This window comes from Pavona decussata, unplaced genomic scaffold (genome assembly GCF_977016875.1).
Source record: "Pavona decussata unplaced genomic scaffold, jaPavDecu1.1 SCAFFOLD_61, whole genome shotgun sequence".
NCBI classification, from domain to species: Eukaryota; Metazoa; Cnidaria; class Anthozoa; order Scleractinia; family Agariciidae; genus Pavona; species Pavona decussata.
Window position 1 is genome coordinate 3,524,875 of NW_028145482.1, and position 17,626 is coordinate 3,542,500.

At 40.5% G+C, this 17,626-nt stretch overlaps 1 protein-coding gene across 4 annotated transcripts in view; it reads left to right on the top strand.

Moving 5' to 3' along the window:
- The window catches only part of LOC146479146 (uncharacterized), a 59,052-nt gene that overhangs the window by 21,084 nt on the left and 20,342 nt on the right, over positions 1–17,626 (top strand). For all 4 annotated transcript variants that reach the window (XM_085111385.1, XM_085111381.1, XM_085111382.1 and 1 more), the window contains 26 exons: positions 346–420; positions 1,628–1,723; positions 2,152–2,199; positions 2,866–2,940; positions 3,657–3,794; positions 4,099–4,182; positions 5,239–5,334; positions 5,832–5,876; positions 6,145–6,222; positions 6,520–6,615; positions 7,789–7,884; positions 8,184–8,279; positions 8,483–8,533; positions 9,112–9,156; positions 10,190–10,244; positions 10,888–10,955; positions 12,086–12,153; positions 12,584–12,635; positions 13,305–13,337; positions 13,436–13,483; positions 14,238–14,345; positions 14,932–15,015; positions 15,203–15,304; positions 15,786–15,911; positions 16,125–16,270; positions 17,401–17,626. The exon at positions 17,401–17,626 is cut by the window's right edge and continues 105 nt beyond it. In XM_085111385.1, coding sequence (XP_084967511.1) covers positions 346–420; positions 1,628–1,723; positions 2,152–2,199; positions 2,866–2,940; positions 3,657–3,794; positions 4,099–4,182; positions 5,239–5,334; positions 5,832–5,876; positions 6,145–6,222; positions 6,520–6,615; positions 7,789–7,884; positions 8,184–8,279; positions 8,483–8,533; positions 9,112–9,156; positions 10,190–10,244; positions 10,888–10,955; positions 12,086–12,153; positions 12,584–12,635; positions 13,305–13,337; positions 13,436–13,483; positions 14,238–14,345; positions 14,932–15,015; positions 15,203–15,304; positions 15,786–15,911; positions 16,125–16,270; positions 17,401–17,626 — 2,235 coding nt within the window. The remainder of the gene's footprint in view (positions 1–345; positions 421–1,627; positions 1,724–2,151; positions 2,200–2,865; positions 2,941–3,656; positions 3,795–4,098; positions 4,183–5,238; positions 5,335–5,831; positions 5,877–6,144; positions 6,223–6,519; positions 6,616–7,788; positions 7,885–8,183; positions 8,280–8,482; positions 8,534–9,111; positions 9,157–10,189; positions 10,245–10,887; positions 10,956–12,085; positions 12,154–12,583; positions 12,636–13,304; positions 13,338–13,435; positions 13,484–14,237; positions 14,346–14,931; positions 15,016–15,202; positions 15,305–15,785; positions 15,912–16,124; positions 16,271–17,400) is intronic.

The window sequence follows — 17,626 nt, forward strand, 5'->3', positions numbered from 1 at the left end:
ATTATTATTATTATTATTATTATTACTATTACTATTATTATTATTATTATTACTATCATTAGTATTGTTGTTGTTGTTGTTGTTGTTCAAAGACCAGATGATCAAAGTTGTTGTTCAAAGATCAGATGATCAGGGTAGCCATAGACTCGAATTTTGTCCAGGTCGGTGTGGGGGAGGGGGAGTGGGAGGGGGAGGAGACGTGGCTGCCATGTCACCTGGGGATCATAAGTATACTTTGTTTCGCTACTGCTTTTGTAGACACAACAGTCCAGGTCTTATTTTGGAGTTGTATTTAACTACCCTAAGTTTCATTATTTATTTGTATATTTTTCGCTTGTTCAACAGGAACTATTGGAAAAGCATAGAGCATTGTCTCGGGATCACTCTTCCAAGATCGATGCCCTTGAGGAAGCTTATCAGGTTAACTAACTTGAAGAGCCTTTTAATGCAGCATACTCTTGCGTAGCTTCCCACGTAGACGTCCTTAGGGGTTCCTCAAGCGATTCCTCCCCCACGAGGAAACGCATTACGAACCCCTAAGGACGTCTGCGTGGGAGGCTAACTCTTTTGTTAGTCTGAGTGTCCTCTTAGGGCGATTTAATAGTCTTCATCCTCACGGAATCTCACTTACTGCGTCAGTAACACTGCACAAATGTGGTCATGGTATGCTCAATATTCGTCGTCCGTACACAACAGATATCTTGCGATATACGTGATTCCGTGTGTCGGGGAGAAAAATGGCAGAGCGCTTAAAATAAGTAACGACCGCGGAAAAAACGTCTCCAGGTTTTCTGTAACAAAACTGTATTTTGTTATCAATGTGTTGAATAGTACAACAATTATCCTGCTCAATCTTGCGGATATGCCCTGATTTTAGCCAACTCGGCTTATGGCCTCGTCGGTTAAGTATCAGGCGATATCACGCACGATTTCGCAGGATGATTGTTAAATAATCGCTGCCTCAGGTGGAGATTTTTGAAAACCAATAGCGTGGGGAGCTGGACTCGTGGACAGAAAAATGGACGAAAACGTCCGTCCACGTGAAAACATGTAAAACATGAGGATTTTTGAAAACAGGTGACACAACAACATTGGCCCAAAGGCCTTTACAGCTGCATCTTTGGAGGCGTTTTGTGGACAGCAAAAATAAACGAAATTCGACATGTATGTACAAGAACGTAGTCGGCATAATTAACTTATATTCCGTGCGCGCGTTGGATATGAGATGATAGTAGGCGCGTAGCGCCAAGTTGGCTATAATCATCTCATATCCAACAAGCGTAAGTGGAATAATTGTTTTCGTAAAATCAATCAAGAAATTTTGCTAAATCTTGCTTATTTTGCTTTCCAAGAACAACCAGAACACAATTTAATGGTCTCTATTTCTTGGGCATGGTATAACGGCTCATATACCATGGCCGCTAAGCCAATCAAATTCCTGGAATCGCATTATACAATAATACAGTTTTTTTAAAACCCATGTAAGGGGATTGTAAAAGTAGTTTTACAGAAACAGTCCAGATCCAAGCACGGCCACGCTCGTCTTTTCACAGGTTGTTGTGGCCAAATCTTATTGTTTTGGTTCGGCATTGTGGTATTGATTTTTTTTGCTATTTTCTTACCATAGCAAGTGTCTGCAAATACTCAAGAACAGTTGGAGGCGAAGGACAGAGTAATACAGAAGCTAGCGGCGAGCAGCAAAGAGAAGGATAACTTACTTGCGGTGAATAACATTTATCCTCTTTCATTGTTGTTTCAGTCAAAAAAATACCTGTTAAGGATGTTGCCTACTAATACAGAGGTATTTTTGCACAGTTTGTGACTGTGCGGGTAAAGCAGATCTTATTGTGGACACTTGCTGAGTTCAGCTTTCTCCGCATAGTTTTAAACCGCGCAAAAATATCCCTGTATTAGTAGGCACCATCCATAGGAAACCCAGGTATCTCGAGATGCGCAGAACGTATGCGTAGTAACAATAGTAGGCACCGTCCTTAAACGAACTGTGCTCAGGCGTCTGCTCCCCCAGACTAGTGTAACAGTCTACAATCCCTGTTATCCTTCACAGATGTAATGATTCTGTTTACCTTGCCTGAATCGTGTTTCTAAATCAGTAATTTTTGTTAAAATCATTTTATGGTTTTTCGTTTTCAGGATTTCTTGCAGGCTTTGAGGGAGGCTTGTGATGACTCCGGGACGAAGGTAGATTAAAATAGAAAACCGCGAACAATTATTACAAGATAAGAGCCATTTATTTTTTTAACCTGTATTGTGCTTTACGTAGGACGCATTGTTTTGGCAAAATTCTTTACTATTCCTCTTCCGGTTCACCGAGCTGCACCGTTTGCAAGGTCTTACATCATTGGTCGAGAGGACAAAAGAACGAACAATGGAACAATGCTCCCAATCCTAAAAAAAAATGCAGCTGTAGGTTATCAGGGTCCAGTGAATATAGAGTTTTTGAAAGGTGCAGATCTACAGTGCTTAGGCTTGAAGTGCAGCTCTACCTATCTTACTCGGTACCTACCCCTAACCCTCTCCCCACTTACCTGCCTACCTCCCTCCCTCCCTCCCTCCCTCCCTACCTACCTACCTACCTACCTACCTACCTACCTACCTACCTACCTACCTACCTACCTACCTGCCTGCCTACCTGCCTGCCTGCCTGCCTGCCTGCCTGCCTGCCTGCCTGCCTGCCTGCCTGCCTGCCTGCCTGCCTGCCTGCCTACCTACCTACCTACCTACCTACCTACCCACCCACTTACCTACTTACCTACTTACCTACCTACTTGCCACCATAGGCCTACTTCCTAAGACTTCGATCACTACCAAGTTCCTAGCTTATTATCACGGCTTGTTATTTTACAGAACCCGTCTGATACTGAAGAGAACCTTGTGAAGAAATTAACAAACTACATGAAAGAAAAGGACCGTGCTTTACAGGTTAGTTAGCAGTTTGCTAGAAACACATAAGTTTAGTTTAGTTTATTTATTTTGCCACACCACAAATGTAATGAAAACAAAAAAAATATAAATAGATTTAACAATGGCGAGGAGACCTAAAGGAAACTATGAAGCTTATATTAATTAGGGCTCCTCAGTTATTGTTTTCCAAGATGAAATCAAAAAAGAAGATAAGAACATGACGACGGATACAATTACAATTTCATACAATTACAATGTCAAACGGAAGGATACAATATGAAAAGAAAAGCTACGAAAAAAAGTTAATACTTAAACACATTTTTATGAAAACTACCAATAGTTATTACAGAAAAACGCCTTAAGTGCTCTCTTAAAGGAGACAGAGGAGGACGAGTTGACGATTTCGGTACACAAGGAGTTGTAAAATGTAGGTCCTTGGTAAAAAACGGAAAATTGTTTGATGTTAGTTCGACAAAGAGGCAAACGATATAAATGAGAGTTTCTTGTATGATACGAATGAATTTGTTTCTGTAAGGTGAATTTACAGTCAAATTTTAAAGGGAGGGTACGGTTTTGGTAAGAGTACATGAATTAACCTAATTGAAATAGGTGTATGTCATGAAATTTTAAAATGATAACTGTAAGTCGTTTGCTATAAAGCCAAAAACGAAATCGTCATCTTTAGAAGTGGCTTGCTGTTGCCTATGTTGATCTTATTTTGTTCACATTCAAAGGTTGCAGCTGAGGATAAATTGCGGGCTTTACAAGGCATGGAGGCGGAACTTCAGCAGCTGAGACAATCGCTGAGAGAACGGGACAGACTGATCGAGAAAATGAACTCTGCGGTCCTGGAAGCGAACGAAAAGAACAAAGTAATTCGAGTTTGTTTTTAATGAAATGAAATTAATATCGCTGTCATTAATATGCATACCCACCGGTATTCGAACAAGTTTGATTATATTGTGCATCCATTTCTAAAACTAATATTCTAGTTATCATTTAACTTTTACTCAATCGCTGGCATTACCAGTGAAAAATTTCTTACCAAAAATTGCTGCTAAAATACTAACTCACCTAAGTGTTCGCTGCATTTTGTTCTGAGTTTCCGAGTCCTCTGACTCGTAATGGCTTTTCCAAGTCATTATTTGCTAATGATAATGTTTTCTTTCTGTGTAGCTTCTAGAGAGCACGAGCAGAGAAAAGCACGAAGCTTTGCATAAAACATCAGCCTCTCTGAAGGATCAGCTGAAAGGACAAAAGGTATGCAGGCTTTGCTTTACGTCAGACAGAAGACAAACTGCCTTTCCATTCAAACTATGCGTTTTTCTCGCAAATGGTTAAGTGAAACATAAGTGAAAATTAAGTGTAAAGAAATGTTTATCAATTTTTTGCATAACTTAAATTTTTTGCTTAAACCAATCATAATAGGCGATAATGTGATAGAGCGTGTTACAAGTTACAAGATTTTGGGAGTTTTCATGGACAGTGACCTCAAGTGGAAACGTCGAGTACATTTTTAAGAAGGCTTGTAAGAAACTGTAGTCCTTAAGGGTATTGTGTAGAGCGGGTGTTAATCATGCCAACATCCTGAAGGTATATTTAACCACAGTGAGACCAGTCCTGGAATATGCAGTACCAGTGTGGCAGTCTATTCCGGGTTACCTGTCTGATGTAATCGAGACAGTCCAAAAAAGAGCGCTTAAAATAATTTTTCCAGAGGCTAAGACTTACACAGAGGCCCTCCAGCTGGCTCAATTAACAACACTGGCTGATAGGAGAGAGTACTTGTGTTTTAAGTGTATGAATGAAATGAAGCAAAGTGATCACCCCCTGGTGCACTTACTACCGAAACCCGTTGTTAATAGCTGCCATTATGATTTTAGGACAACCCCGCAGCAATTTTACTTGTTCAAAAACTTAATTAATTGTAGAACCAGGAGAGTGGGGGAATATTTTACATTTAAATACTTCAATTAGTTAGTTGTTAGTATTATTAGATTAGCTTATTTATTTCATTATCTCTTGTAAATTTAGCTTGTCAATTCAGTTCTTTTCAACTGCCAGAGAGTTTCAATAAACTTAAACTTAAACTTAAGTGCTCGTTCCATGCCAGCGATTTCCTTGCGTGTTTAAGTTTTTGGCTTCTCGATTGGTTGTCATTAAAAGAAAACACTGACTGCTTGCAGCGTTGTAAAATCCTTGTAAAAACCCAAACGTCACCCAAGCTGTTTGCTCCAATCGGGACGGAATTTTATCAGGAAAACAAAACGCGCTATATTTTCCTCAACTAAGGGATGTTGGTGGTGTTTATTACAGGAAGAGCTGAAGACAAAAGAAGCAAGTTTACAGGAGAAGGAAACTGTGATTCAAAAGCTGAAACACAGTTTGAGCAACAGCGAAGGAGAAGTGAAGGTGAACAACATATTGGAGAAATGTCTGTCCATATTAATTGGTCATGAATACAACGGAATGTGATTTGTAGCAATAAAGACATTTACATTCCAAATCCTTTAAGACCCTTAAGTCCTTAAAGAACAAGACGTATATCCATCACAGCTTTATCCCTAGAACTGTCAAACAATGGAACAATTTGCCCGCCGATCTGGGCTCAGCTGCAACTTTTGAGTCCTTCAAGAGGCGCCTCTGTGAGATAGATAGGTGACCGTCTATATTAATTGGTCACGAACATTACAGAATGTGATTTGTAGCAGTTAAAGACATTTACATCCTACTTCCTTTTACCAACCCTTAGAAAACAAGATGTTTATCCAACACTTTTTTCGCCGCTCAGCGGCAACTCTAATAAGATCTCCTGCTGCCTGGGCGCATAAGGGGTACCCTCTCTTCGTAGATGTAGATTTTCTTTTATCTCTGATGTTTTGTTTTGTTGAAATTTTTGTCCAATATAGAAATTAAAAGACTTCGTGAAGAATGCTCTAAGCAACCCGATAGAGGTACGAGTTTATTATTATTATTATTATTATTATTATTATTATTATTATTATTATTATTATTATTATTATTATTATTATTATTATTACAAATTTATAGCATACAAAAACAGAAGCCCAAGGGATGAAATGCAAAAGAGTCTAAGGCCCCATATTAAAGCAGATCACCAATGGTACTAAGATGAAAATAATGTTGTTGTACATATATATGGCTTATAAGCAACCTTTTATTGTGGTCACCTTGCTTATTTTTTTCTTGTTGTATTTTAAGGATGAGGGGACATCCGATGAAGCTAGAAAAGCTCAGGAAATATCAGACTTGCTGAAGGAGAAGGAAAAACTTTTGGAGGTAAACGTTATCTGTAGTGTGATCGGCCAGGTTAGGGTGTTTGTGATTCACCTTTCGGCAATTGGGGGAAATTTGTGTTCAGAGTCATGTGGAAGGTTCTCGCCTGATGATTTTGACCTTAAAAGATGACTTTTCTCGGGTAATCAAAATGATAGTCACTAAAAGGAGAGCAGAATATCCGGACTTCCATCACTCTGACAATCCTACTGGTATTAATGAGTAAATTTTGCAGTATCATCTATTTTTATCAGCTTTAATTATTTCGTCAGTTTGTTTGTTTGTTTGTTTGCTTTTAAGGATATGTTCCAAGAACGTTCCAGAATGTCAGCTGCTCATGAAGCTAACACTCAGAGGCTGACGTCAGCTCTTAGAGACAAAGAGAGTGCCTTGCAGGTCAGACAATGGTTGCAGACACATCAGTTATGCGCCGATCAATTTGAACCGGAGTTTGCTTTTCAGGCTTTTGTTCAAGTGGAATTTGCGCGTGGGGTTTTCCTGGGTTTTGGGAGTTAGCAGTTTTTCAACGACAAAATTTCGCCTTTGTGAGCGAATAGCTCACTCAAAATGGCTTCAAACTAGTTTTTGAAGGTGTCATTTATCACTGTTTGCAAAGCATGAATAGTGATCGATTGAAATTAAAAATTTGTCATCGAGGAGAGGTCTTGTAAGGGTAGGACATTTGAACGGCTTTTGGCCCGGGAGGCGGGAATTTGAACAAGCTAATGTTCAAAAGTTCAAATGCCCATCGGATGTTGAAGTTTTGAATTGACCGGCGCATTTATCTTTTGTCAGTGGCGTTCCGTTGTGTTTATTATGTTAACTGAACAAACTTACCCTGACGCATCATGGCGGCTAATCCTGTTCACATGATTCCGCTCACTGTTGTGTCCTCTTTTCGACTTTGCAAAATCAAGCCTCTAACAGGCCACTTACAACAATCATACTTATTAAAGCATGCGCTTCATTTGTCAAACAATTTTGCCTAATTTGGCACATTTGTTACTGAACACCATACTTAGCCTTGTATGAAACCCTCTTACAATCTGAATTGTACAACCCAACAGAGGAGGCTTGCAGCAAGCTGTAATCACCGTCGAAGGTCTTGGACCAGTTTCGTCTTTTTGTAGGTTGACAGGAGAAATTCTTCGAAAATCCCCGTCCATGCTTTGGCATTGTTGCTTTTTGCCGTCTCTGTTGATCAACACAGTTTTTTGTTTGCAGAGTGGGAAGAATTTGGGGTAACGCTGAGGCCAGACTATTCCATATGTTTGGAAAGAAAACAAACTGAGCACAATTTGCCAAATGCTTCTCCGAGCTGAGTTCTTCGGGTGCGTTCGATTGAGCCTATTCCGGAATAGGAATACAAACAATGATGACAAGAAATCCCTCATAAGAGGTTTTTGGAGTTACTGCAGCACAAAATCCCTCTTAAATTAACACGTGTCAGCGAAATTTTGCAGCAATGTCTTCCCACATTTACCTAAAAAAGAGAAATTTAACAGCTATTCCGCTTATTCTTATTCCGGAATACGGTCAATCGAACGTTTATTACCACTTCACTTACAGGAGGCTACAAATGACATGACGCGAGTTCAAACAGAGAAGAACGCGAGCATCCAGAGACTACAGCAACTGCTGAACAGTAGGGAACACGAAGTGCAGGTACAGATTTGATTTGTAGCAGTGAAAATATAGCGAACGGAAGGCCGTGCTGAGGGGAGAGGACCAGTCGTGGCTCTGTTCACTTCAAGTGCCTCAGGCCACGCAAGCTATGTTGATCATTGAACTTAAAGCAATTTGCGCCTTAGTATTTTGCTTGCCGTCTTGATTTGGTCGTTGTTGTGATTCAAACATCAAAGCTAATTAACCCTCTCGTCTGTTGTTAATGACTTGGTAGAGTGGCAACTTTCATCGAAAAGAAAGATATTTTAATGTTTTTTTCCTCCCCTCTTTCGTTTCAGGCGCTGGAAAACAGCAAGGCTTGGGCCACGCAAGAGCACGATATGTTAGTGGACAAACTTAAGTTGGCCTTACATGACAAGGACAGAACTATCGAAGTAAGTGGTAACATCAGAGAGATTAGCCCATCATCATCACGGTTGATATTGCTACACGATGAATGAACGAACGAATGAAAGCGTATGAGTGAATGAACGAAAGATCGAACGAACGAATGAATAAATAAACGAATGAGTGAACGAATGAACGAACAAATGAATAAAACTTAATAACTTAATAATACTGTTTTCTTTTTGCCTAGGGTTTAGTGGAAAGCGGGAAACAAAAAGATAAGATGTTGAAAGCATTACAGGTACGTAAGTAACGATCTCCTGAAAAATCTGTCGGTTTGATTAATGTGGAAAAAAAAACTGCTTCTTAGTACTCTTTAATGTAAAAGGTATGCTTTTAGACGCAAAACGTTCAATTTTTTTCCTATTGAAATTCACAGAAGAATGCGCGAATCGCAGAAAGCGCGAACTCGCTAGGCGTGAAGCGCTGACCGGCGGGGATTGTCACCGCGCGCGAGCCTCACGCCCTACTCCCCCAGTCCCACTTTCAATTTCCTCGTTCGCTCCAAGCTTTCCCTTCAAAGACCACGCGTTGGTACACGACTTAAAACGCAAAAAAATACGGACTGTTTTTCAATGTAGTGTACTTTTAGTTTTGTTTGTTGTAAGTGAAATAGCTCTCCAACGGTACACACGTTATCTAACTGAAAGCCGTGATGCCCCAAAAGTAAGCGAGATAAGAACAGTTCAAGATGATGATTTGAGGTTGGCAAAACATTAACACCAGACAATGAATTGACTTCTTTGATCTTTGCCGTTGTTTTTGGAATTGTCACTCATTCATTTCACCTGTTCAACGTGTTTTTCGTCCTTTTTGTAGGAGTCCACCAGAAGCCCATCAAAGGCCCCCAGCCCTGCTGAAGTGGTGAGTGTCATGTCAGTTCAATAATGTCACGTTCACTGGGTTTTATTACAATGTTGATTATTCCTCTCACGTAGCTGGTAAATCGGAGAATGTCGCGTTGGGCGATTTTCACTCAGTCTTTATTAACGCAACAACTTAACGACATTACGACACAGCGGTTCTTCATCTCGACGTACCCACGTGTTCTCGGTAAATCACACGGGAAATCCCGAGATTGACTGTAACCCCCAGGGTGCATTGCAGTCAACATTTTGGGATTGAGAAACTCGAAAATGCCTTCAGAACTGTAAATAAACCTTTCGGTCGTAATTAAAAAAAAAAAAAACAAGCTTTTATGAACAGCAAAGGCTGGTTCACACGAGCAACGCAAACACAAGCGCAAACGCAAGCAAACATACGTGTGAACTACCACAACGCAAACGCAAGCGCCAACGCAAGAAATGGAAAATTTTTCATTTCCTTGCGCTTGCATTTGCGCTTGCGTTTGCATTTCACAGGTGTGAACCGGAGCAACGCAAACACAAACGCAAGATGAACAACACTCGTTCCATGCCTCTGTGATTTAAGTTCAAACCAAGATGGCGTCCTCATCGGATGAAAAACTAGCAGAGTGTGTCAGAAAATATAATGTGCTTTAAGACAAAAGTTGCAGCGGATTCAAAGAAAAAAACAAGAAGCAACTTGCATGGAGTGATGTAGCAAGAGACGTGGGGCTAGAAAACGGTATGCCTTTGCATTTGGCGCCTTCGCCTTAACAGACGACGGCCGAGGACGAGAAAGAAACATCGCCTTCGTCCGCCATCTTTTATCTCGTTCCCAGAGTCCTCGCTTCCCGACTGCTGTGCTAGGGTAATGCGGACTCTGGGAACAAGATTGCCGCCATCTTAAGGTACTAAAATGCGCGTGCGTATCTCATTCTGCTTGCGTTTGCGTTCGACGTGTGAAAGTCTCTTGCGCTTGCGCTTGCGTTTGCGTTGCTCGTGTGAACCAGCCTTAATTAGCAAGCCTGACATGTGGTTTTATTTCCTCAAAGGCGGAACTTAAACGAAACATTGGTTTACTGCAAGCTGAAGTGCAAAAGAGAGACGGTATGTTCATCACAGGAAGCTCCAGTGTCAACGCACATATTCTCCTAACCCTCTTCATACATTTGTCGTGGAGCTAGTTGGGAGAATTTGCCCAAAGATTAAGACATTTCATCTTTGCTGATCATTTGCTTCATTCTCATGCCCTGCGTATTGGATTAAGCAGTGATATTGTTAGGAGAAATGAGAAGCTGATTACTATTAGGGTTATCTCTGAGGGAAAGATGGGTTTTGAATAGTTTTACATATTGTCAGGTGAATCTGTCCAGGATCGAAAATATGTGACAGTGATCAACTGATGATAAATGGCAGTGATGACGCTCGGTTAATAGCCCATTCGAGTTTGCAAGTTTTAGCTCTTTGCTACTTTCTACTTACTAGTAAACTGTTGTATGGACAACTCTTCTCTCAAGGTCTACTAATGTTGAAGCATTGAAGCAATTGTTTAAGATTCCAAGGTCATGAATGAACATTTACGGTACTAGTAAACTGTATTTCCAGAATTTCCACTATTTCTTTTGAAACTGGCGTGTACATAAACAACAAGGACACGTTAGTAAGAACAAAAGAAAGAAAAATTAAACTAAAAACAGATGCTGGTGTTGTAAAGTGAGCGGTTTGATCTGTTGTTGTGTTTCCTACTCAGAGTCGTTAAAGAGGCTCGAATCCGACTACAGGAACAACTTGAGGAAACTGCAAGGCGACGATCGAGAGGTAGGTTTGGAATCCTTTTGCAGAAGTCGTTGAGGAAAAATTACTGGAGTTATGTTTATTTCTTTGCTGAGGAAATACTTAGTGAGGACTAAACCCAACCGTACGTACCAAGCGCAGGAAATCATGAAACCAGTGTCTAGCGCGGAAATCATGAACCGGTGCCAAGCGCGGGAAATCATGAAACCGGTACCAAAACGCGGGAAATAATGAAACCAGTGTCTTGCGCGAAAAATCAGGAGACGGTGCCAAGCGCAGGAAATAATGAAACCGGTACCAAGCGCGGGGAATAATGAAACCAGTGTCTAGCGCGGGAAATCATGAGCCGGTGCCAAGCGCGGGAAATAATGAAACCAGTGTCTAGCGGGGGAAATCATGAGCCGGTGCCAAGCACGGGAAATAATGAAACCGGTACCAAGCGCGGGGAATAATGGAACCAGTGTCTAGCGCGGGAAATCATGAGCCGGTGCCAAGCGCGGGAAATAATGAAACCGGTACCAAGCGCGGGAAATCATGAAACCAGTGTCTAGCGCGGGAAATCATGAGCCGGTGTCAAGCGCGGGAAATAATGAAACTGGTACCATGCGCGGGAAATCATGAAACCAGTGTCTAGCCCGGGAAATCATGAGCCGGTGCCAAGCGCGGGAAATAATGAAACCAGTGTCTAGCGCGGGAAATCATGAAACCAGTGTCTAGCGCGGGTAATCATGAACCGATGCCAAGCGCGGGAAATCATGAACTGGTGCCAAGCGCAGGAAATCATGAAACTAGTGTCTAGCGCGGGAAATCATAAAACCAGTGTCTAGCGCGGGTAATCATGCACCGATGCCAAGCGCGGGAAATCATGAACTGGTGCCAAGCGGGGGAAATCATGAAACCGGTACCAAGCGCGGGAAACGTAGAGATAGGTGTTGACCAATTGCGATTGGTTTTGGTTGACTGAAAAAAACCCAAAACATTTCTTTAGCCGACCAGGTCAAGTTGCACGATCTTAAGACGACATTCAATCAAGAGGAAGTTGAACAGTTTCATTAAATGTCGTTTACCATTTACTTACTAGCGAAAATATAATTTTTTTAAAGCGTTCTTTCGTATGTTTAAATAAAGTGGTATGTTTTATTTTCTTTTTTCAGAACAAGATGAAATTTGAGAGTCTTCAACATGAAATACAAACAAGAGATGCGTTTATTAAACAAGCACAGTACGTATGATTGTCACACGAACAGCTACTACAACATAATGCTTAAATAAGCCCCGGGTCTGCAGTATTTCGTTATAGGCTGGGGTTAGCATGTGTGTTGTGGAGCACAGAGAAGGTCCATTTATGTGAGTCATTTCATTTCAGGGTAATTCTCTTCCCAGTGCCAGTTTCAACCCGTTGCCTTGTCACTTTTGTGACGAAGTTTTCGTAAAAACTGGGTGAAGTCTTCACCGGTTAAATTCAAGACGTTTTCGGTCAATGATTTTGCCCCTGGAAGAAACTGTTTTGTCATGTCGGAATGAACTCAGTCATCTTCATTTTCATGTAAACCAAACCTAACCGCTGCAACTACCACTTTTTAGTTACTGGCTGTCGCCGTTCTCATTTTCTGATTGGTCAGATGGTAATGGAAAGTTTTCCTTCGTTTCAGGGCCACCAATGAGAATCTTCGTTCAAGGCTACAGAACGTGCCTAAGTTGGAGGTAAGACTTTTGTATGTTACATGTATGTGATGATTTGGTTAACAGACAGAGCGCTTTTCAATAGGCTCCTTTCGACCTATTAAAATTCAGCTTGACGATGAGGCTAAAAGGACACAAACAAAGAAATATCGAATATTATGTTAATTCATTTCTGTTTCTGTTGTATGTGCCCTCTGGACCTTGATGTCAAGTTGAATTTTAATATTGCGAAAGGAGCCTATTGATTGTCGAACGTAAATTTCGCGCTTGTTGTTTGCTACGCTCTATGATTGCTCAAAACCCCGCCAATTTTTTCAACCAATCAAGGTAAAACCAAAACCAATCATGGCTTGCCGGCAAGCGTTTTCCCGCGCTTGGCACCGTTACATGTATTTGCTCCGAGTTCTGATTGGTTTATTCCTTTTGCATCTGTTGTGATTGGCTAGAGAGAATTCTCTAATTTTGATTGACAAAACTCAGTTGAAAATCCTCTAAATGCAGCAATAACACAACTAACAAAACCAAAACGAAAATGCTGATTTCAAATTAACTGATGGCTTCAGTTGATAGATGAATGGGTCTGTAGTGGTCGCTCATTTATTGGATTTTTATGATTGGATGTCTAAATTGGTCTCTAATTAATGAAAACATTACCTTTGTTCGAACGTTTTTTTTTTTTTTTCGTCTTAGGAACTTAAGCAGAAGTTCGTGGAGCAGTCACAGGTTAGTTCTAACTCCTTGAGTATTCTTCAAGTATGCTGTAATATATTTTGCTAACTAAGGTATATTATTGTTTTTTCTCCTTTTTGTTTTGATGCCAGGCCTTGGCTGAAGCTCAGAAGGGTAAAGAACAAGCGCTTGTGGACTCGGTGAGTCTAGTGTAGTAGTTATGCTGTTCAGATGAAGACCCAGATTACGAAATGTATCGTAAAAAGGTTGTCCCATATATCATCGCTCATAATTTGCCAGTTTGTCTCCAGATTTGCTGGTACCCAAGACAACTATTGTGAAATTAGAAAACCACTTTGAAAAGCATGGCGTATTTGAAATGTGAATCTAAAAATGTTGTCAAAGACCAGTGCGTGATACCTCGCGAGACCAACTCAAGCGTGCACGTATCAAAAAGGGCTAAATTGGTGGTGTTGGTGAATGTAAATTACAAATGGTATTTTTCATTGACGCTGAATTGTTTTATTCCTACTTCGCTCAGTGATTGGTGAAATAAAATCGCACCACATTCTCAACCAATCAGAAGTCGGACCAAAATCAATCGTGACCTGCTCGCACGCGTCTTCCCGCGCTTAGCACCATTTGCTTATACTTGCTTCGAGTTCTGATTGGTTCATTGTGTTGCTTGTACTTACTGTGATTGATTAGAGTGACTAAAGTAAGCTTTGGATAAGGGGGTTAGTTTCTAAAGAAACTGTGGTGCTGCGTCGGTGGGGAGTGTTTGGTTTCATTAACAGAGTTCATAACTAGGTATCTTGACCACCGTAAAGAGGCTCGAGTGCTGACGTTTCGAACGTTAGCCGTTCATGCGAGCGAATCCTTTGGTTCTATGATACTAAAAGTTAAACCTGCTTTATTTTATTTTACCTAACTGGAAATGAAAATTATTTACAGGCTGCGCTCAAGAAATCAAACTTGGAACTAGAGGCAGAGCTAAAGTTGAAACTGAACAACATTGAAATGCTGAGCGAGGGGGCACAGATGAAGGACAAGATTATTAAGGTAATTTTAAGCGCTCTGTCATTGCCGGAAAATCACATAACAGTGAAGTTCTCTGGTTTGCGATTAATACTCGAAGTGAAAGTTCTTGCTCGCAATATTCAGAGGCAATGAGGCAAAGAAGTTAAAGGCGAAGCCCGGTTAATGATGACGTCGTTTTTTTTTTCTTCTTTTTTTTTTTTTTTCGCTAACAAGAGGAGGACGACAATCATCGAAAGCGCCAACTCGCGAGACACGAAATCCCGAAAGGGGGGATTCTCCCGCGCGCGTGTCTTCTCCTGGTTTTACTCTCCTCCAGAGATTTCGATGAAAGACCGTGCGTTCGTAGAACAGAAAAATGCAACAAATGCAGTTGCAGTTTTGCGGGCTGGTATGCAGATAGTGAACTGCTTAACTTGCAACTAGTTGATATTCTAAAATAAGGTTTTATTCAGTTAGAACTCATTCCCCAGTAGTTTACATTGTTTACTGGCTTCAGTGAGCACTCAACAGCAAATTAAGTTATTTTAATTTCACGTTAACAGCACTTTGATCGCCCAGCTAAAAGGGTCCGCACAAGTTTATAGTTTTTTGCTTTTGTAATTTACAGGAGATGCAGGACGACCAACAGAAGCAACTTAAAGACATGAAAGAGAACATTGGATATTATCAGAAAAAAGCGCAGGAACTTGAGGTACCATACGCAAACAATCTACATTTTTCATAAGACGTGATCATAATAGTTCGTGTTCCGGATTAAACGTGATAAATCTTGTCGAATCTTGTATTCGTAAGAGGAAAACGCAAAACAAAGCAAGCAACATCAGAACCATGGTTCAAAGAGGTATTATTTTTGTTAATTTTTTGACTGTTATTTGCAGGGCTCGAATAATTTGTTAAAACAGCAACTAATGGAGACTGAAGACCTAAAAAATTCACTTGAGCAACAACTGGAGAGCTACAAGAATAGGCTAAGTAAACAGGTAATGTCATGGTTTAAATTCCTTTCAACTTTCTACTAGAAAAAAAAAATTAAAATAAAACTGCACATGTTTCTTTCAATCTTCCATAATGCGTAAATATAATCCACCCTAGCTACCGAAAAAGATTGCGACTGCTACATTTACCCTTAATTCTTACCTTACGAAAACCCTCAAGACGCTCATAAAAACGCACAGAAAAGTTCTAAAAACTTCAAACCTAGCATACACAATGGTGTTAGTACAGGGACGAATTTCGCAAAAAAGGTATGGTTTTCTATGTGACTATTGGCTGTGTTAAGTTCGCAAGGTATTGTGGTAAAATGAACAGACGCCATCTTTTTCCGTGCAGTGGAATTTCTACGCCAGGAGAGGTGTTTTCTTACGGATTCAAAGCTCAAGACTTTACAGACCCTTTGTATAACATATCTTAGGACGCCAGAGAGTTCTCTTGGTTTACTTAAGCTCATGTTTTAATCATCAGGCTTCGCAAGGGGAGGAGGAAGTGAACTTGCTTCGTCAAGAAGTGAACAATTTGAAGGCCAGGCTGCAGAGGGCTGGGTCACCACGTCGTGAAAGTCCCGGAGTGGGTGCTGGGTCTGAAGACCAGGTAGCAGAAGTAGATCTTAAAAGTGTTGAAAACGCCTTTTTATAACGTTTTTTTGTTGTTGTTGTTGTTGTTGTTGTTGTTCGCAAAAACCTGACATTTTGCATTCGCCTTGTTACGCAATCCGTTTTCCAATACGGGGTGCTAACCTGTTTTGCTTGTTATGGTTTCAGATATACCGAGTTCTCTTACCTGTTTTTCCTGTTATCTTTGCAGAGACCAGGTGTTCTTCAGCTACAACAGTTACTTGAAGCTCAGATCGCCGAGACAAATCGACTGAATGATATCCTGGCCTCTGAGCGTGCGCTGTACGGCAACCTAGCGCAAGTGGTTCAGGACGCACAGCATGCTGGGGAAGCCAGGTGTGATCACATGATTAGTTACGAAACAAGCTTTGATTGGCTGAAATCTATTTTCTGAAACGCTGTTAAAAAAAGACCAGGGAGCATTTCGAGATGAAGTATGGCATGTATTCTTTTTTACCATCACTTAGTGAGGAAGAGTGGAGTGAAAAAGGGGGGCTGTTCACATTTCGTTATTCTTGTCTTGTTTGACAACTAGCACAAGTGAAGATATGACAAACTCCCCAAACACTTTAGACGTTTCCTGTTCGTTTGGTTTGGGTATCTTGGTTCCAGAAAGTTTTGATTGTATATTCCCTAATGCAGGCTGAGATTCACAGTCTGTCTCTTAAGTTCAAAAATTGTAATCACACACAGGCAAGTTCAGTACGAATAAAAAGGGGAAATTGCGGTGGGAAGATTTTTTCTAAAATTGTTGCCAAATCTGCAAGTAAGTCGGGATAGTGGTGTTTTTAAACTATCTTATTCGTACTAATTTTCGCGGGCACTTAATTTCGCGAATTTGGAACACGAATATTTCGCGAGCATTAATTTTCGCGATTTTGCAAAAAATGATAAATTTAGGGCATTTAATTTCGCGAAAATTGACAAAAGACAGACTTAGAAAACCGTTTTTTATTGAATGATCACTTAAATAACGATTGATTTACGATCATGATTTGCAATTACGTAATAGAAATAGCGTTAATACTCACAGACAAATCAAGCAAATACTACAAATAAATCAAATGCTACTGCAATATTGTACTTTAAAATAAAAGTCAATTGTAAAAATATGATTTTAAACACTTATGCCACACGGTTCGATGACTGCACGAAAGATGCTTTGAAAGAGCTACATGTACAAGAAGAAGAAATGAGTGATTCGAATGAAGAAAGTGCTGAAGTAGAAGATAAATAGACTGATGACAATTACCATGTAGCTATAAACGTAGTTAATCATTGATTAAAGCAATTATGGAAGTGTATTAAATTTCGCGTGTTTAATTTTCGCGTATCCTAATTTTAGCGAGTCTTTAATTTCGCGATTTTTTACAAATCGCGAAAATCGCGAAATTAAAGCCTCGCGAAAATTAGTACGAATAAGGTAGCCTCCAATGTTACAGTTGATGTTCTCGTTTCACTTTCAGGCACGACATCAACATTAAAGACGAAATACAGGCGCTGAAATCCCTCCGCGCACAGCTTGAAGAGGGAATCCACGAGAATGATTCACTACGGGCTCAACTCCACGAAAATCTGGCTGCCGCTAAAATTCGTAGTCCACTTGCGGCGTCTCCCTATGACGCCGCCTATCAGAGAGAGATTCAAGAGCTCAAGTCGAGACTTGAAGACAGTGAGCGCTGGAATGCCTCA